Below are 21,585 nucleotides of genomic sequence, written 5' to 3'. Positions count from 1 at the left end.
TTTTTTATGTCTCTGTCTAAGAGAAGGCAGTGAAGATGCTGGTGCCGATACAAATTCTTGCGAAGAGAACAGAAAATCGGCTAAATTCCAATTAAAATTATTTCTTCTGAGATATAACCGTTGTTGTTTAGGTAGCAGCTATGCCACCACTCCTCGCATCATCCGCAGGCCCACCCCAATTCATCGTCTTCTTAGGTTATGACATGCTCAAACTATGCGCATTAATTCACTAAGCACGGACGCTATTTCGCCTATGTACATCATGTGACGCCACACGTAGCTCTCTTATGACTGGAAGACAGATTACGCACTCTGACTGAATTTTGTAACTATCATTTGGATGGGTGAAATATGTTAAACGGTTTAGACCCGATCTTAGACTATAAATACCAGTGGCTGGCCTATTGAATTCACCTGTTTTCACGACAAGATGTGGAAAAAAGTTGCGTCGTCTACTCTCATTTCGGGGATGCTTTTCAGCCCGGGCTACTCTTTATATGTGATATCATCATGGGCTTCACGAAGAAAACATACGGTTATTTAGATGAGAAGGACTGATGTGGAGAGGCAAGGCTGTCTGAAGCTAGTCTTGATGTACGGTCCCCCTGTCAGACGAAGTTTAAGGAACAGAAGACTCGTGGGATGCTCCGTATGTTAACAAACTCCAAAGACTCTTTCCAGGGCCTCTCATTTGTATCGAAAATGTATATTCTTCCACTCTTGCCATAAAGTGTTTGTCTTTGTGTTGTTTAAGTATGTCTATGTTAATCCCATCAATCGAGTCCGATAAATATGTGTTGATACCGATGAATGGTATGTGGGTCTGATACCTGTTTATTACAACGTGCTATTTTGCTGCATGCAAATCTTTCTGGAACACAGCTGCTTACCGGTATTTGGTAACAGCCATAACTAGCGCAAAATTCAAAATGGCAACTAGACAGAGGGTTATGTTATTTAACGTACATTTGCAAATCGCAAAATAAAGGATTCGATCCGGAAATAGTATATACACATTGCAAAATGAACTCTTCAGTCAATGGTAGCTCAACACCTGCGAGAAACACCAATAAGTGTATAAAATATACACCGATGTGTGGGAAGAAAGTGGCAGTAGATTTTTTGCATGTTTTAATGAATAGACGATATTAGTCCCTAAACGCTAGTAAATATTATTATTGGTGAAGGGCTGATTTATCAGTCTACCATAAACCCTTTTCACACTATAAACATTTAACACAGCATTTTCCATTCCTACCTGGATCAGTACGTATTGTGGTCAACACGAACACTGTTACTCCGTTCCAGCCAGATTGGGGTCAGCCACTTGCAACACTGTTCCCATTTTTCCCCAGTGTCCAGTTCCGTGACGTCACTAATATTAAATTCCCGTTATTACCCTATAAACATTTTGCGATTTTAACATCGGGTTTCCCATTGACCTTATATCGCTCAATATAACTACTTATGTTTGTTAAGAAAAGAAGTGATAGAAAGAGCATGAAAAATTTGGCAATAAAATTAATTATATAATTATTAAACTCCACATTAATTTGGTTATTTCTTACATGAGAGATATCTCCTTAGTAACCTTAACATTCATGATCACGTTACTGGTTATTAACTGGGACTTTTCTTTTGTTTTTCTTTCCAAGTCCCCACGAACTGATACTAATAGAGCAATGGAGGTCAACAATTCACTCGCAGATAACCATCGTATGACACACTCTGGGAACTCAATTACTTGTCATGTTATACCACAACAGGTGCTTGCTCGCTTCTTCCAAAATATGAATAGTGTTATAACTGTAATATTTTGCATCGGTGTCATTTTTATTTCTACAAAATATCATTTGGATTTGTCATGGTTTGTTTTGAAACTTTCCGAACAATTAAATTAAAGTATTTTCTCTTCAAAATGTTTGTTAGACGACAAACTATACTGATGTACATTTTGTGTTGTACCGGTTGCCAGTTAAAATAAGAATTATAACTTTTCAACCCTTTTCAGAAATCTATTCTTATTGTGAGAAAGAAATAAAGAAAACAAACAAAGTGAAACAATTGTTTAGTATATTTTCTTTTAAAGATTTGAGAGAAAAACAAAGAAAGCAAGACGTACATGACATCAAATAAAGACAACTTCAAACTGAACACGTAATATGATTCTCAGTGGATTATTTTTTTGTCATTGTGCATAGATAAACATGAAGAATACATTGCGTATTATTGACTGCTCTCTCTCTCTCTCTCTCTCTCTCTCTCTCTCTCTATATATATATATATATATATATATATATATATATATATTCTAATGCGCTAAATTGTTCGACGTGGAAAAGAACAACACGTTTAGGGATGCCGCAATAAATGTTACTATATTTTGTAGTGACATATTCAAGTAATTTTAGCATATTTTACCACCAGACATTTGCCACTAAGCCATGACAACGTGGAAACATGGCCAGGGTCTAATTAAGTTTCTCCAAGAAAAGTTCAAACCTTTGTTGCTTTTAATTTAAAAATCTAAATTTAAAAAAAAATGATCACATCATAGAAAAGTATTATAGATGTTAACTTATATGTAACCACAATTTTGGATAGATAAACCATTTACCTCACAGATCTGTATAGAGCTCATAAAATCCTTTTTCTTGTTCAAATTTAAATAAATGTTTTGGGGATCGTAGAAGAACTTTTAACTGTTAAAAATTTATAAACGTGTCTTGTTTGTTTGGTATTTTGGACAGAGCCTAATAAGAATGCGTACTTATATCTCTCTTTTAACCCCGTATCTCTCATTCACTTATCTCTCCTTCTCCCTTTGATAATCACTACCAGGTCAAGCCTCTCTCACGCACAAATGGCATAGAAGAGCTTAATACGGTCGTTGTCCAAGTTGATAGCTTTTATCATTTTGAAATTTTCAACAGGAGGATTTTGTTATCTTGGGATTTGTACAGGTAGTTTGTGTTTGTGATTTAAAAGTTATAGGTTTTGATTTATATATTTTGCCTATCATTTTTTTTAATCTCTACATAGATAGTTGCATTTTCAAAACCGATAAATTGTGTTACCACTAGAATTAAATATATCATTAAATATATCATTCACGTTTCTTTAAAATTAGCGAATAATGACTTCTCTGAATTTTAATTGTTTTATTGCATCTACATGTACTTTTCCTGATATTTTTTAAAATTAACAAACGAGGTTCTAAGATAGGGAGAAGACGATGTTAGCCATATGATGTGCTTTGTATATCTCCAGAAAATGTATGAAATCTAACTCTTGTCCAGTCTTTATCCAAACAGCTGTTGCTGAAATTATTACTGTCGATGCCTTAACAAAGGATGTCCCAAAGTATGCACAAGTCTAAAACAAATTTAGCTGTATTAGAGACATAATTTTGATGTGTTACTTCTAACTTCTAATAGTCAAGCTCGTTTGGTTTTGAAAATTGCAATCATTGTACTTTTATAGAGCGTTCGATTCGAATGCGGGGGATCGCGGATTCGAACCCATGCCGAGTCATACCAAAAACTTTTTAAAAAATTTAAATTGGTACTAGAAGCTGCCTCGCTTGGCGCTCATCATTAAGAAGTTAGTATTAGGACTGGTCGGCCTGGTGTCAGGATAATGTGACTGGGTGGGACATCATGCTACATGTCTGCGGCATGATGTCCCAGTGCTAGACATCACAACAAACTGCCATACTTCAGACATTGTAGCGATATGACTAAAAATGTTAAATCTACGTTACAAACCTAAATCACACACACATGCAGTACATTTATATTTTTCATTATAGTTTAAATTCTTTTACAGTGCTGTTTAACATTTTCTTTTCTCTATCATCTTTTTACCATGTAAATACCATGTAAATACCTCCGTTCCGCGATTGCTAATTATGCCACATCAGATTTCGGTTAGACTTGCAGCTAAACTGGAAAATGATTATAACAATATTAAATGAAAGCACTCTTGCATCACCATCGTCTTTTTCTTCTTATAGCTTGTTAGTCTTTGTGTACTTTTTGTGACGCCAGCTATACCAAATCATTGAAATTTTACATGCTATAGAAGCACATAGATTTTTCGTGTTTAGAAACGCCCCATTTGCAGTCATTCAGTTAATGCACACATTAATTAATAGTAAGAATAACGACAATACATCGTTTGCTGTGTGCAGACGTTTGCCGGAATATCACAAACGATTTTCATCCCTGGGGATTAGCCCTCTGGGTCACTCTTTCTCACGCTCCGAAAACATATGAGGGCAGAAGACTGCATTGTCCCATAAATTGTCATCCTCATTATCAATAACAATAATGATATTATTATTATTATTATTATTAGGTACTCCTACCATGATGGTGTTGAAGTGTTTCTTGTTTGCTGCTTTCGTTCATTACGTAGTCAGGTAAATCTTTCCGTTACGGCTCTATATATGAATACTTTCGAATTCTTTCAAAGTTTGGTCCTTCTTGGTGAATTGGTGAAACTATTAGAAAACATGTCAATGTACCAAGCAGGTCAAATTGAAGGTTCCCTTACGACGACTGAGTATACTGACCCATATGCTTCTGTCCCTGTCTGTATCTCTCTCTCTCTCTCTCTCTCTCTCTCTCTCTCTCTCTCTCTCTCTCTATATATATATATATATATATATATATATATATATATATATATATATATATATATATGACTTTGAACATGTTTCGATCGGTGAAAATTGTATGCTTACAATTGACTATCAATAAGCAACACAATACTTTTCTATTAGTGTAAAAGTGTAAACTCTCGCAGCGTCCTTCGCATATCCATCCACCCCAGCCCGCGTTGGCTGCCTAGGTTTGGACGAGGGAAAGGTACTTAGTTCCCAGTTCCCTAGCATGATATTGCTAATAAAGTTTAAAAAGTGTCATTTGAACCGGAAGCCAACGTTCTGTTTTTGTATGCATTAAAATATCGATAATCCACGAACTATTTTGGAGTCTAATTTAGATACTCGGATGATTCATTGCAATGTCTCCAACAGTCAAGACATATTGTTCTCCTTGGGAAGTGTTGTTATACGAGGAATGGTCGATAACATGTTCTCAAAATGGGACAGAGACCACGATGGAATACTCGAACTGAGTGAAGCCAGTCGAATATTTAACAGTGATGATATGAATGGTAAGTTCCAATCATAATTTGCCAAATATTCATTCACACATATATTCCAAGTAATTTCATGGAAAATAAAAAGATAGCATGTTCACTCCAAACAGTTGAACATCAAGACTTGTTTGTAATAGAAACCTATTCTGTTTGAGGAAAGCCTAAAGCACAGTGAGAAGGGAAAGTATTGATAGCAGCGGTTGGTGTACGGACAAGTAAAACATGTAAAATTCTAGAAAATCTCAGCTTATTCAATAGATAGGTACACATGTAATTCAATCATTGAGCCTTATCAGACTATAGAGGTTTAAATTTATTTTCCAATGAAGATACATATAATAGCGCATGGAATATACATATTTTCCAATGAATGTATCTATACTTACCCATGGAATATACATATTTTCCAATGAATGCATCTATAATAAGGTATGGAATATGCATATTTTCCAATGAATGTATCTATACTAACCCATGGAATATACATATTTTCCAATGAATGCATCTATAATAACCCATGGAATATACATATTTTCCAATGAATGCATCTATAATAAGGCATGGAATATGCATATTTTCCAATGAATGCATCAATAATAACGCATGGAATATACATATTTTCCAATGAATGCATCTATAATAACGTCTGGAATATACATATTTTCCAATGAATGCATCTATACTAACCCATGGAATATACATATTTTCCAATGAATGCATCTATAATAACGCATGGAATAGACATATGTTCCAATGAATGTATCTCTAATAACGCATGGAATATACATATTTTCCAGTGAATATATCTATAATAAGGCATGGAATATACATATTTTCCAATGAATGCATCTATAATAAGGCATGGAATATACATATTTTACAATGAATGCATCTATAATAAAGCATGGAATATAATATTTTCCAATGAATGTATCTATAATAAGGCATGGAATATACATATGTTCCAATGAATGTATCTATACTAACGCATGGAATATACATATTTTCCAATGAACGTATCTATAATAAGGCATGGAATATACATATTTTGTGATAGTAAGTCTAGCGTTCTAACATTTTTCTTTTGATAACATTACTTCATTTAGTAATTTTTCATTAGAGTTAGAACTTGGCGAAAAGATTACTCATCCCATTTCATTCGCCCTGACTTTCCGGCCCAACAAACATTACTCATCCCATTCCATTCGCCCTGACTTATCGGCCCAACAAACATTACTCATCCCATTCCATTCGCCCTGACTTATCGGCGCAACATTAAAATACAATGTTTTCACCACAATGTTCAATCAAACTATTTCCTTTTTATTGCACGATGTGAATTTACCGGGCGTGAGTGGTGATGATAAAGACGTTGTATAAACAGCCTCTTTTTACATGTTTCAGATTGAAATTATGATTTCTATTGTCAAAATGTCTATATAATCTTAGTGTCAGGCTTCATTGTTTTACAGCTTACTATGTCCATATTATCACATAAATGGTAACTATTTTAAGCAGATTTTAAGCGGATCGAAAATGTTATTATCGTTTACGTTGTACCTTTTAAGGAGACCACATCCTAACGCTTGCAGAATACGAAACCGAGTTGGATCGTTACGGGGTACGATCTCTAGCGGGTCCTATCTTCCAATACTTTGACTCTAACCATGACGGATTTCTAACCGTCGAGGACGTCAGCAAATATTATCACCTTGTGGACACTAACAGTGCGTATTTTAAGCATCTTGCTCTCTGTTCAGCAACCTAACATTTTAGCATGTTTTCTCCAAAGTAAATTAATTTCATTTTCTTTCTCATTCACATCGTTTCTTATTCTCCGATGACCTTCATTAGAAAGGTTCGATAAAAGTAAATTAGACAAGGATAAGTAAACGACCAATCCTGTAGTTGTGATATATAGGATCTGTAAATATTAAATATATTGAAAGATACGTGTGTTACAAAGGTAGCTTGATCTACTGCAAATGTATTACGAATGCTAACTTCTTACCTAACCATTAAATCTGTATTCAGGTTACATCAATATCTGATTGGTGCTAGTAAACCTTAAACGTAATGTGATGTTAATGAGACTGAATTAAGTTGTTGTACAAAACGATGTAGATTTCTGCGACTACACACATCAGTAAGAAATGAAGAACGTAAACTGAGAGGGTAAACAGTCAACTAGATTATTATATGGACCATCCAGAAAAATATTAAGACTTTATATGTGCCATTTTACTATTCTTACTGAAACATTTAAATTTTAATGATTGGTATATTAAAACACACACACACACACACACACACACACACACACATAGTGACCTAAAATAGTTTCAAATATAATATAGTGTACAGTTGACTGTATTAATTTCGCAGCCGCAATTGGAACGGAACCAAAATATTACGGAATATTCTTTGAGTCAGTTCCACTATACTTTTAGTACATGGATGGGCACTAATGAAGTTCTTTTCAGATATCCCTCAGGATGGCAAATTTCAATCCAGTTCTGTCAGAATTCCAAACGTTCTATGCATATTGTAATAGGCTATTCAAGTTAGCACACTGCTTTAACTTTATGAAGAATTTAATAGCTTCCTATTCTGGACTCAGGTGACGGTCAAGTTACAAGAGCCGAATTCGACGACTATGGAACAAATGTGAGGATTTTTATTTTACATCCATACAATGCATTTCTATATGCGAAATTGTAGCACTTTACTTTCTCAGAGTCACTAATGCTAATAACGTGAAATAAAGAGACATAACAATAATGACATGAAATAACGAGGCACAACAATAATAGCATGAATGAGACACAACAATCAACATGAAATCAAATGCACTACTTCTCCGCAATGTTAATGTTCGTATCATTACCAAGCGCAAAGAAAATATACCGCTCTTTCTTTTGACTGGGAAGAAAAATGTTCAACAAGTATTTATTCTGAACATTTACAGCCTTATACAATATGTATCTACGATTGATAGAGAGGGAGAGAGAGAGAGAGGTGGGGGGACTTTCACATGTACATACGCCGCCAGAAACCGTGAGCTTTCAATGCTAATATGTATGTGTTCGTTTTGAATTGTAAATCAATCGCTAATATTTCATGAAAGGCCACCAGTTATATTTGAAGTGAGCATCTTTTTAACATATTAAGTTTCACCCAAATTTCTATAACTGATTTGATCTGTTCATCAATTTGATCTTGCTTGTTACATCCACCATGCATGGAGAAAAGTCAAAGCTTACCATCCTGTATCACCCTCGAATCACCCTCAACTTCAGTATCACGCTCCTACGACACCTTCTTTGGATCATTTCGACCTTTCACGAATTTGCTTTAAACCTCATCTTGTCACAAACAGTTCAACAATTAGGTCTAAAAATTAAGATCCACTCAGACAAGATAACCAGCTGAATTAAGTAGCTACGATGTAAATAGTGCAAAACACTGAGAATGGATACATTATATATAGAACCCGTGTTTCACGACTCTCTGAAACTTTGCTATCTGCAATGTTTCGCCAAAAGTATCTAATGACACATATGTAGTAGCTATTCATCTCCATTGTTTTTCTTCTCTGAGCAACGCTAATGTTTTCAAATACTTCAACGTTCTTTTGCAGCTATCAGTCACACAAAACCACTTTGAAAAAGCCATAAATTATCTACACGTTTGTGTCGTCGGAAGGTGAGGTTGAAAAAGCAGACTTGCAAACAAAGTTTGCAGGTTCTGTCAATATTAAAGTAATTGAAGAATTTTTAATCACGTGGATTCCTATACTAGCACTGGTCACATCAATGTCTAGTGTTAATTTCCTTTCAGCTGGCAACTTCCTTGTTCAGTGTTACCACCTCTTCGCCGTCTGGTTAAAAACAACATTCATCATTCATCATAGGGCTTTGCACGCTATGGATGATGCGATACTTGTAGATTAAACACAACTGTAGAATATATGCAATTAAAGAAAATTAAAACTGCATTTCTGTTTTTATTCCTTTCTCTAAAATAAAATCGTACACTGTGAACAATATAATATTTCTCTAAAGTAATATACTTTAAATACACTTTATCTAATCATATATAAATTATCCTCTGCCTTTGTATAAAATGTTGATATAGAATTTTATATAATAACATCATAAATCATACTGAAGTGTTTCAGTTGACCTTCATGAGTTGATTATAGTTCGTCAGTACCATCCAGTATCGCACAAACAACGTGTACCTCAGAGTCTTGCAAGGAAGCAATTCACGCAAATTAACAATCAATTTAATCATTATTGCTCAATGTTCAAGGAAACGTTTTTTGCATAAGCGGTTATTTTAGTCTTAACCCACTATCCACACGTTCCATCTCTCATGACGAATACAACATATCCTTCTGCGTTAATCAGGCACTTGGCGCTGTACGTCTCGTTTTTATAAATGTACCAAAAGTCAAATTCCTCCCCAGGAACGCCCATCATTCTGACATTGACGTCATTGGTGGTCACCTCTATTTCTCTAACCCTTTGTGGTGATATAGGCACCCACTTGTCCAATTCGCCAAGGACGTACGCACTGGAACCCCATGAAAATATTCCAAAAAAACACAATTATTCAAAGTTCTAAAGAAACCTCCTTTTGGAAGCATGCAAATAAACTTATTTTACTATTATAACAGATCATTTCGGTTAAAAAGGAGACTAGAATATGGCCAATCACTCAATCGCGATAATCAGCCTACGGTATAAAACATTCGGGCTGCTAAAGCCATTCATCGCATAAATTATCAATGCATCTTAAGTGAAAATGCAATAAACTAAAAGTATGATGCATATGTCAATGCTTTTAAATTGCTTATAAAAGTTTTCTTCAAGTGCCATTGCGAAAAATTCTTACAGGTTTGCATCATTAACCAAATATGGATTTTATCGTTAGACTGGTGGGTAAAAGAAACAGGTTCAGCAATGAATTATTTAATTGCGAACTAATGTAATCGGGATTACCAATTTAATATTAAACATTTTTGCCCATAACAGTCAGCAAAAAACAGCGAAGATGTAAACTCTACACGTGCGTGATATCGTAGGTGCAATAGTATTGTGCTTGCAATGTTTGACATGGTTATCCGAAACCTCATCAAAATTTGTTATAAATTACATTTTCATATTAAATATAACTATTAATATAGGATAATACATTTTGGAATAGATTGCAACATAAGAAAAACTTACCTATTGGGAAGCTGTGGAGACAAATGATAAAGACAGAAATTTGTCTTGGTGCAGTTATTGCTTATGACGAGACCATTTGTAGCAGAGAAAATGTTCCATCTGTTCGCGTTGTCGTAGGGGAAGGCAACGTACTGACCGACAGACTCCTGGAACAATTAACACTGGACATGTATATTGGTGTAAGCTCTAAAAGATTGTGTGTGTCATACTCAAAACAGCAATCACGTTACTAAATATACCACTGAATTTAAGTTCGTTACTTATTCCTTATTCGAGATTCAGCGTGGAATATGAACTTTGTTACCGATTAAATACGGAATAGGTAACCGATCTGATATCAATAAATGAACCGGAAGTCATATTGCTAGCTAAATGAATATGCTTATAAGACACAATATGCATATTCCAGGACTTTTTTAATATTGTCCCTCAGCAACGCATCTCTCTGGTTGTTTGACACAAATTTGAGATACACGCACTCATAAAGTAATTTGACTGCAGTACAATAGTGTAACACACTAAACAATGTGTTCACACGAGAAGCTGAGCTGAACTTTTGGTAGAGACGATATTTTGTTTATGATATCATTCATCTTTTCGAACTGCAAAGTCAAAGCCATGTAAACTAAAGCTAGATGCAGACTCCGAACTAAATAAACTAACATTTCAATCTTAGCTCTTGCATTATATAAGACAGATAGAAGCAGCAGAGAAAAATTAAAAACTTGAAGTGTTGGACACTATGCAAACATGGCTCATCTAACTCCTTTGAACTGAGTCATTCGCTATGTTTAAAGCAAAAATTTCGTTTCAAAACAATTATCTAGGAAAGAAGATTTCATAATATATAAAGGAGCCTCCATTTTTAAGTAAGCTAAAAAATTAACATAATTATTTTTTATGTTTGAATCCTCGTCGAAAACGGTATTGTTGTACTACTGACATGTAAGCCAATATATTTCAATGTTTATGTGTCAAAATCGTTGGATGCAGAAAAAAAACTAAAGTTATTACTTCACAATTGCTCTCAAAGGAAAACATGAACGCAGAAACAATTTATGTAAAGTACTCTTCCCTCCATTTTATCATTATATGATTTCTAGATCTTTGATCTATAGAGCTTTTGGATTCTTGATGAAGTCCATGCTGTCGACACATTTTGATCAACCAATCACAGCAAAGGAATTGTGAAAGTCCAACCAATCAGGCAAAGGAATAGTGAAAATCCAACCAATCAGAGCAAATGAATAGTGAAAGTGTAACTAATCAGAGCAAAGGAATAGTGAAGGTCGAACCAATTGCACAATGAGATGTTCAATCACAATTTAAATATATGTAATCTTGAGAAAGACGCAATGAGGTCAGCGTCTGTTCTAATGCAGAAATACAGACGTAAGCAAGCACTTATTAGGTTAGTCTTACAAAGTCTTTGAAAAAGGTACAGCAGTAATACCAGAAACATGAACACGTGAAAATACTCACATTTACACGGAATATTCCAGTATCGCGTGGTAGGATGATCATTGGAACGGTATTTTTTATATCTGCTGCCAGCAGGATGCCGAATTTTAGACCCGAAATCTCAGAAAATGTCGTCCATACTTCTCCATCAACCCCAATGAATGACGGGAAGGCTGCCTGTGAGATCAACAGGACAATTTAAATCTATTTTCCAGCCTTATTTATGCTGCAGAGCCTCCAGATTTGATGTGAAGTGGAAAATCAATATTAATTTAAATGAAATAAATGCAATTCAGGGTTCCGTTTCCACCCCAACTCCCACCCTCACCCCAACTCCCAACCTCGCCTCTCTCTCTCTCTCTCTCTCGCGATCGCGATCGATCGCGATCGATCGACGATGCAAACTACAGAGAGATATCAATTTTGTGATAGAGTTCGGTTGCTATTAAAGTGTATGACTTCTTTCAGTTTGTAAACGCCCCCTGAGAGCAGGACTTTTCGATGCAAGGAAGACGTATTAAGGGAGATGTGCATCTGTGTAGTTTAAGATCAGAGGGACCGTTTCCTTAATCAAACAATAAGAACAAAATGAAATAAATGCTTTGTCTAAAATCATATATGTGAGCCGTGTTTTTATGGATTTAGTCACAACTCTGTCGTAAAGTTGTAAAAATAACAGTGAATATTGCGACTGTTTGTGTCTGATTATTATATTTATTACACAGTTCATACTTTGATCCTAAACTCTCTGTTATTTCCTCATTTGGTTTTCTGAAATTGCCATACAAGTGTATACAAGTGTAAACTACTGTTCAGTGAACTTTAGGACAAATAACTAAACACATTAAAGTAACACTTGATTACGTCAAAGCAATTAATTGCCACAAGTTTGCATATATTTTCCCGTCACAATGTAGCAATGTGACATATTTTGGATTTACCTTTATCAGCTGTTGATCGATTGCCATCAGGGGTCGACTGGGTTTCAAAATTAGACCGTCTTTATTGCAGCATCTGATAATATAGTAAACATTATAGCATGGGGAAGTTTAATTTCACTCATAGCAATCGTATGTACACAAAAAATATATCGTTTATGTCGATGACGCCTATCGTATATAGACAATAAGCTGTCTTCTTTGCATAAAGTACATATCGTATGTACAAAATTAAGACACCCGTCGTTTCTAAATAAGACACCTATTATTTAATTTTAAAAACAAATAATATTCAAGGAAAAATGGTATAGAATGTGATGCATGTATTATTTTGAAGATTTCTACAGCAGTTGTTTTCACTGTGAACATTCTAACGTTGGTAATATTCAATTCTATGCATATTAATCAAGCAAAGGCTGTTTTATTTATTAAAACAAAATTATTTTAAACTTTATGCATAAAAAGATTTCTGAGAAAATTCAAATAAACAAAACATGGTGAAATGCATATTTTAACGAACATAAAAACAACTCTTACCTCATTAGCATCGTTACATCCGTGGCCCCAATCTTGTCACTCGGCCCCACAGGGCCCGTACTCAGTGTGGACACGGCAGCGTTAAGGGCTGCATACGGTTCCTTACGGTCTGATAAATTTAAGAACAAATGTGAAGTTCTATTATCTTTCAATCTTCACTAAAACATTTTTTTAATGAATCTCTGGATCTGCAAAAATCGAATTCCTAATCAAATAATTCATTATTTCCATGTACTAATGCATATATTCATCTGTTAAATTCACTGCTATAATGTTCCTGCAAATGATTCTATCTATACAGTTTGTTGTTTGGCTATCTACAAATATGTGTGTTTGTCGAAATGGTTAACCATTCCAAAGCATTTGCTATATCATTATGTTTATGATGTATCTGATTTATTCAGTCCGTATTTTCAAAACGTTATCATCTTTATTCCATACATGGCAAAATTCACGAGATAAAGAATCATGTACAGTCTTACTTACTTATTCCATACGGATTTCCAGACTGATGTTCAGTTGTCCAGAAGGTGTCCTTGTACGGGGCTAACCCTATGGCGTGGGCAAACATGGAAGATATCCCTATCCGCCACTGATCCGCCCCGGGGCCATAATCATCGCTTACTCTCGCCTGTTGGAGTGAGAGATCGACAGAACTAATAAAAATAATATATATTTGAATTCATCAATATGTTTAATCTAATATTTTTTGTATAAAACTTGCTCAACAAGGTGAGTTTTCCATAGCTACACACAAGAGAGCTTTAGGTATGTCGAGTTGGCTTCGCACAGAGGAACCTATTTGTTGTCTTCAGGAGAGACATTCAGCCAGACAAAGAGTAGACACGGGCAAATTCTGCAGTTGTTCCATTTTTTAGGAGCTCATGGCATACTAAAAGGTTGATACAGAGTATGGATTACGCCCAACCCCTCGCTCCCACCTCCCACCTTTCGACGAATTCTAAAATCTTCGAAATGAGAGGTATGCCTCGAATCATTACTGGATTTTCCACACAATTTGTATCTTCAAATTCCTCTCCTTGAAGCATGATTCCCGGCCATGCTCAGTAATAAACAATATGCAGATTAAAGAAGAAAGAAGGAACGGACAACAGAGATACTGATTTCCACAAAAAGAATTGTAAAAAAAGACACAGTTGATGATATCAATACATCAAAAGCCAACATGGTCTAATGAGAGAGTAGCAGCCAGAAACAGGTACTGCCGCTACTGTCAACAGTGCATCTCTCAGAAGTAACAATTTCAGACATACATAAGGATAAAGAGACATGTGTGACTGTTGATATTCACGATGGTTCTGGACGTAGCCATTTCAGATATACATAAAGATGAGAAGACGTGTTTTGCTGTCAATATCATCAGAGACAGTCATGGAAGGTCTGGGAGTGGATATATATATATATATATATATATATATATATATATATATATATATATATATATATATATATATAAGGATAAGAAGGTATGTGTGACTGAGGTGTCCCCAGAGACAGTCACGGAGGGCCTGGGAGTGGACACTTCAGATTGGTCATTTCAGATATACATAAGGATGAGAAGACGTGTGTGACTGATTTCCACGAAGAGAATCAAGGTATGTCTAGAGGTGGGCATTTCAGATATACATAAGACACGTGATTGTTGGTTGTCAATTATGGTGGGTATTGTGATTGTCGGTATCCACATAGCGTTTCATGATGTGCCTAGGGGTGGCCATTATTTTCTCTTCGTGTTTTAAAAGGCGCAGTTAGACAGTTATGACATTCTTTTCAATGTTCCGTACAATAAAAAGTATAATATTATACATCGAAGTGTTATTTATTTTCATTAGTACTCAAGTTAACAGCGCATTGCTGTGAAACGATATTTTAGTTAACTTGTTACCGTATGAAAAAATATTACCCACAATGGAACATAACTGAATATATAAATACTCCCACAAATGAATCAATGAAAATAGTAATGAAGTAAATAATTATATTTAATATATAAACAATGACAAAGAGCAGGAATTTAACTGCAGACGATACAACTCTTGTGATCACGTGACCTATATGAACTTTATTTATATTTTTAAAAACACCTATATTAACTTTATTTATATTTTTAAAAACACCTATATGAACTTTATTCATATTTTTAAAACTCTTTTTCATTTTAGTTAGTAATCGAAAAGATCATCATTTACGTATCATAAATATCATGATTTTTTTTTATCTCTTCCCAAAATGAAAAGTAGGTTAAAATTGCAAAATAAGCAGATATTTCAAAGCATCTTTTTGTAAATTGCAAAGGTAAGAGGAGCGTTATATTAATCCCACTAATTCAGGTGTATATTATATCCCCATGTTGATTGTTCTGTCCAACACTCAAGTGCGAAATAATTAGTTCATAGACAGAGATAGGCATTGCTATACAGTCAGACGGGCGGACACACATATTAGCACAAAACTCGGTTTTACTTCCGGTATATCCAGATGTCGCATAGCAAACCGTGCCTTGACAACTTTAAATGCATCTTGACCATTCCAAACTGTATCTTAATGTTAATGACCCCTGACCCAGACCCCATCTGGACCAAACGATTATACATAGTCAAGTCAATTAGATATAGGAACATACAGACCTGTGTAACTACAAGGTTTTCCAGAGCTTGCATGGCGTGACACTGGTTCACCATTCAAAACTGTCGTAATATAAATTACCCTTATCCCTGCCATCATCTGGACGTACATGTTTATACACGGTCAAATCAATTAAACATAGGAACATACAGACCTGTGTGACTACTGGGATTTCCAAAGCCTGCATGGCGTGACGCGGGTTAGCCATACAATACTGTATTCTAATGTTAGTGGCTTTTGCTCCTGCTCCCATTAACATCAACCACTGTCTGCCCATGTGTACGTTGTTTAGAAGGGAGGGCACTCCACGAAATTCCACATTCAGCCAGTCCTGGGGGAAAATGTAGAGATCAAAATTGCATTCTCGAAGCAATGTATGTGTTTGGAATAAAGCGTCCTCACATTGCAAAAGTCTGGCATTTATGGTTTAATAGGAGTTAAAAAGCAATATATGTTGGCCGAGTGGTCTAAAGCGCTCACCGTTCCGGACCACTGCAATCTCACCTCTGTGTTGGTTCGAGTCCAAGGCTCGGCTAGCGTGGGTACGTGGGAACGCCTGCCAGTAGCTTCTTGTGGGTCAGTGGTTCTTCCCTGAGTTTTCCAGGGTTCTTCCTCCACCAGTTATACTGACCGCCATGGATAGCCTATCTTGTGCTGAAAAATGGCGTTAAACCCTAGAACAACAATATATGTTGAATCAAAATGACAGCCGTTGAAATTTAAATTAAAGAACAGAACAGTGATTCTGACAATATATCTATATAATCTAACTTTCCCTACTATTCTATACTAAGAAGTTTCATTCATAAAAAGCAACGAGTCATGTCGGACAAAATATAATAAACAATCAACTATATATCGTCGTCAAGTATGCATTTGCTGCTGCAAAATTAATTAAAGAGGCAGGATAAAAGCAGGTTTTGACCTGCATTCATTCCCATCCATCTTTCCTCACCCACCCACCCACACCCCGGCTTGCGCGCACATACCTTACATACGTACAAAAATGCTATAAAAATGTATCGGATTTACTCACACATTCATGCAAATATGGATACTAATCAAAGATAGACATAGATACCTGCTCATAGAGGATCAATCCCCATTTAGTGGCATTCATAAAAAGATCACGCCAAAACACCTAAAATGTCAAATCATATCAGAAAATAATCAGGCAGAATAAGAACATGAAAACAACGAAGAAAAGCCAAAGGTGATCTCTCATTATAACTAATGATATACAAATGTACCCATTGACACACGACGTACCTATCTATACTAGAATATTCAGTGTCTTACATAAAATGTAAGTGTAAAGTATATACCAATTATAAACAGGTGAATTTTCTAGCTAGAAAAGCAGCCCGACATATACATAACGACACCATTAAATGGATACTGAATTAGACCTGTTTGCTTATTCATTCATTTTAATTCGTCATGATGTGTCACGAAACTAATGATATCTCAGAGTACTCAAGCTAATTTCATAATGTTACACGCAAGGTATGACATATTGAACGAATCAAACATCCGCGTGAGCATATCTTGATAGTCCATGCTTTCCCTTATTTCAAGGACCTCAGGACGACATTTATTGTTAACTGAAATGGTTTTCTAATCACCTAATGCCCACATATCTCGAGACGTGAATTTCACACTTCCATGGTTTTTCTCTAGACTAACATTTAAGGAATTATTAGCAAACTTTTCGCGCCGAATATAAGTACTTCACGCCATGTAATAAAACATGGTTCAAATATCTAATCTTATCTAAAATTACTAAACACATATGCATAAATTTACTAAATACATATGTCTTAAATTACTATACACATATGTCTAAAATTACTAAACACATATGTCTAAAATTACTAAACACATATGTCTGAAATTACTAAATACATATATCAAAATTACTAAACACATGTCTAAAATTACTAAACACATGTCTAAAATAACTAAAAACATGTCGAAAATTACTAAACACATATATCTAAAATTACTATACTCATATGTCTAAAATAACTAAACCCATATGTCTAAAATTACTAAACACTTATGTCTAAAATTACTAAACACATATATCTAAAATTGTTCAGAGAATCATCTATGTTAAGAAATGCTTTTTTATGAACTAATCCAAGCAATCATAGTGTCTCGTGAATATTGTACTTTATGACGTCTTCTCCTAGAAAGTGTCTAATTACTCCGGCTGATTACAGACTCAATATAATCAACAAACAATCACTAAAATCCAAAACAAACGGTGACGTAAATGCAAATAATACTTACCAAAGACTTATTGCTATCATTTTGACCATTATACTTACTTCATCTAATGGCAGGCCCTTTAATTCCTCGAGAAGAAAATTATACATGCCTCCGTTCTGTTTTGCGTACGTAGTATCTCTCGCCCTGTGGGGATAAAGTAAATTAGGAAATGGTCTATTGATTTCGATCAGATAAGTCATCGCGTGCAAACTTGATTCTTGCTAGATGTTTGGTAGTACTAGCCATAATCTGTTATAACTAGTACTATATATACTTATATCCTCTGTTCTAGCTAGATATATGCTAGTACTAGATGCGCTCAGTTCTAGCAAGAAGTAAGTTGGTAGTATGTGTACTCACTTATATCAAATGTATGTTACTGCAAGATGTACTCAGTTGAAGCTAGACATTTGCTAGTACTAAAATAATTAGTTCAGGCAAGATGTAGCAGACTAGAATGTCATCAGTTCTAGCTAGATGACTGCTAGTACTAAACGTACTCAGTTCTAGCTAGTTGTAGTCTAGTAGTAGATGTACTCAGTTCTAGCTAGTTGTAGTCTAGTAGTAGATGTACTCAGTTCTAGCTAGTTGTAGTCTAGTACTAAACGTACTCAGGTTTAGCTAGTTGTAGTCTAGTATTAGATGTACTCAGTTCTAACTCTATTTATGCTAATATTATATATGCTCAGTTTTAGCTGTTAGCTTTATGCTTATACTAGATGTGCTCAGTTCGAGTAGGCTATAATTTGAAGTTATCAGTTCTAGTAAGATGTACGCTAATACTACGTGATAGTTAGATGCATGTTTTTACTAGATGGTATTAACTTTAACCAGTTGTATGCTAGTACTAGATGTACACAGTTCTTTCTAGATGCATGCTTGTACTAGATGTATACAGTTCTAGCTAGATGGAATATACTATAATCTGATGTTATCAGTTATATATATATATATATATATATATATATATATATATATATATATATATATATATATATATATATATATATATATATATATATATATATATATATGTGTGTGTGTGTGTGTGTGTGTGTATATATATATATATATATATATATATATATATATATATATATATATATATATATATATATATATATGCTAGAACTAGATGGATTTAGTCCTGGCAAGATGTATTGTTACGACTCTATGGTCTTAAAATGAGTAACAAGTAAAAGCAACAGCAGCATGTGTTGTATAAAAGAAAACATGATTTGTTTCCATAAATATGAACTTAAAAAGTACAAGTTATTAAATATCTGAATGTCTTTGAATGAATTCACTGTATTTTCCTGTTAGCTATTATTCCAATTAATCTGAAATATTTCGATGTCTGTAATTCCAAAGAATGATTAAATAAATGTATTCATCTCAATATAACCGAATAGCTTCCAAGACTGGAATAATGCTACCAATGCCTAATTCCACGTAATCATTCCCTTATATAGAGTAGTAAGTCGTAATGCAACTAGCCGATACAAAATGCAGCTTGGCAATTTTATAAAACCCACAAACTTCATTCACATCACGTGACGTTTACTTGAATTGCAGTATATCTTAACCTTGGAACTTTATTAATGGATCTACGCACTATTTACATGGCTCATCTTATAGTACAAACCCTAAACATCAGGAATATTAGTATATAAAATGATATGACGTAAATCAACTTTACAAATTATAATAATGAATAATAATAATAATACACATAATACAGGTATACATAATAGAATGCTAGTACTAGATATATTAAATTCTTGCTAAATGTAGTTGGCTAGAATTAAATGTACTCAGTTATAGCTAAATATATGTTAGTGCTAGATGTTTTCAACTATTAGTCCTAGCTAGATATTAGATAATACTGGATGAACTCAGCTCTCTCTTTATGTATATCAATATATTAATATATAATAAATTTGGAGTATACGCATTGGGATATTGCGCCCAGTTTTAAGGAATTCTTAGATTTTTGTGATTATTTGCTAGATTATTGGAATTCGGTTCGATGGAAATATTCCTTAGCTCGTAAACATTAGCCAGTTACTAAGAGCAAACGTCACAGAGTAAAGTCTAAGTGAGATTCCACGATGCCATAGTGTACTTTTATTTGGTGAATTCAGGTCAGAGCCGCATGAGTGTCCCTGACGTTCCATAGTCCATATTAAAATGTAGTGGTTTACATTCGTTGTGTGACTGCAGGTGCAGTATTTGTGATTGGAAACTGATAAATTACACAATATAATAAAAAAGAAGGGACTTTTCTGTCTTCGGCAGATACCGTTTATGTCGCCATGGTCGCAAATGTGATGCGATTTTACATGCGAAATGAGACTCGAATCCATGAATAGACTGGCCTAAAGTGGAGAAATAAAAACGTTCCATGTGTTAGGGGAAGTTGTATAGCTTTACAGAGTGAACTGCTGACGGTACGGAAAGTTGATGAAGAGAAACCATGCAGATGTGCGGTTGTTAGACAACTGGAAAGTTGTGAGATCTGTGGTCTTGTATTTGTTAGAGTAAGATTATTTATAAAATGGACATGTTGGGCTTTCTAATTTACAACAGAAGTTGTACAGAAGTCTTTGGATTAGGGTAAACGTATGAATTCTAGCGGAATCGCGCCAGGGTTTGACACCGCTAAGTCAAAGCAAATACCCTTGGTTTGTAACAATATATTACGACTCAGTGGTTTTATAATAAGTAACAGAAAAGAGTGAGAAGCACAAAGCTTTGTAAAATTCAAATATGTTTGCATTTCTCTAGAAAACAAAGTGAAAATTAAAAAAGTTCTTTTTTCATTTTTACTTTGTATTCTAGGCAACTAAATTATTTGTTAAATTTTACAAAGCATGTCGTTTTTTTTTCACTCTTTTCTGTTACTTATTTTAAGAGCAAAAACTCTTAACAGTTGTAATTAGAATATAAAATGTGGTAAACACAATGTCCTTAACTCAGGCAAAATAATAATCCTAATAGTTAAACCATATTCGTAGACATGTATTGTCTACAGAATATAAAAAAAAAAAAAATGATTCAGGTCAAGTAGAAAATTAACTTGAATTTGGACAAATGCCAAATCCAACATACAATGTTACATTATCAATATCATATAATGAAATAAAAAAACAAAAAAAAAAAAAACCTAATTAAAAAACAATGCAAATTAAATATACACAATAAATACTAGAAGTACTCAGTTATGCTGGAACTGGATATGTCTTTAAAATGCCTGTTTAAATTGTACAATGCCTTTTCATCTGAGAATGTATGATTATTCTTCAGAGACTAACTATTAATTTACAAAT

The 21,585-nt window shown here is 34.4% G+C and overlaps 2 protein-coding genes across 2 annotated transcripts in view; one reads left to right on the top strand and one right to left on the bottom strand.

Annotated features, from left to right (window-relative positions):
- The first annotated feature begins 2,830 nt into the window (after nt 1-2,830).
- On the top strand, nt 2,831-9,142 carry LOC149777638 (uncharacterized). The gene is made up of 6 exons (XM_089938218.1): nt 2,831-2,963; nt 4,360-4,423; nt 5,042-5,181; nt 6,735-6,893; nt 7,787-7,833; nt 9,007-9,142. The coding sequence occupies exons 2-6, from the start codon at nt 4,371-4,373 to the stop codon at nt 9,052-9,054; spliced, it is 447 nt and encodes a 148-aa protein (XP_089794344.1). The 5' UTR covers nt 2,831-2,963; nt 4,360-4,370; the 3' UTR covers nt 9,055-9,142.
- A 142-nt stretch (nt 9,143-9,284) lies between these two features.
- LOC149777637 (uncharacterized) overlaps nt 9,285-21,585 on the bottom strand; it is a 32,672-nt gene continuing 20,371 nt past the window's right edge. Inside the window, exons 9-17 of the mRNA XM_089938217.1 lie at nt 18,316-18,400; nt 17,064-17,123; nt 16,137-16,313; nt 13,823-13,967; nt 13,337-13,445; nt 12,803-12,875; nt 11,883-12,038; nt 10,401-10,546; nt 9,285-9,744 (exon numbers count right to left, since the gene is read on the bottom strand). Of these exons, the coding sequence (XP_089794343.1) occupies nt 9,522-9,744; nt 10,401-10,546; nt 11,883-12,038; nt 12,803-12,875; nt 13,337-13,445; nt 13,823-13,967; nt 16,137-16,313; nt 17,064-17,123; nt 18,316-18,400 (1,174 nt within the window). The 3' untranslated portion in view covers nt 9,285-9,521. The remainder of the gene's footprint in view (nt 9,745-10,400; nt 10,547-11,882; nt 12,039-12,802; nt 12,876-13,336; nt 13,446-13,822; nt 13,968-16,136; nt 16,314-17,063; nt 17,124-18,315; nt 18,401-21,585) is intronic.

The sequence above is a fragment of the Sinohyriopsis cumingii genome, chromosome 17 (assembly GCF_028554795.1).
Source record: "Sinohyriopsis cumingii isolate HCF-2022 chromosome 17, ASM2855479v2, whole genome shotgun sequence".
Classification (NCBI taxonomy): domain Eukaryota; kingdom Metazoa; phylum Mollusca; class Bivalvia; order Unionida; family Unionidae; genus Sinohyriopsis; species Sinohyriopsis cumingii.
Note: the sequence above shows the minus strand (reverse complement) of the source record. Positions and strands in the feature narration are given on the sequence as shown.

What these genes read in the sequence shown, in the direction of transcription:
- LOC149777638 (XM_089938218.1), top strand. Translation starts at nt 4,371, where the DNA reads ATGATGGTGTTGAAGTGTTTCTTGTTTGCTGCTTTCGTTCATTACGTA. An exon ending in TAACAGTGATGATATGAATG is followed by an intron (nt 5,182 to 6,734) that starts GTAAGTTCCAAT and finishes GTACCTTTTAAG; the next exon opens with GAGACCACATCCTAACGCTT. An exon ending in TCACCTTGTGGACACTAACA is followed by an intron (nt 6,894 to 7,786) that starts GTGCGTATTTTA and finishes TTCTGGACTCAG; the next exon opens with GTGACGGTCAAGTTACAAGA.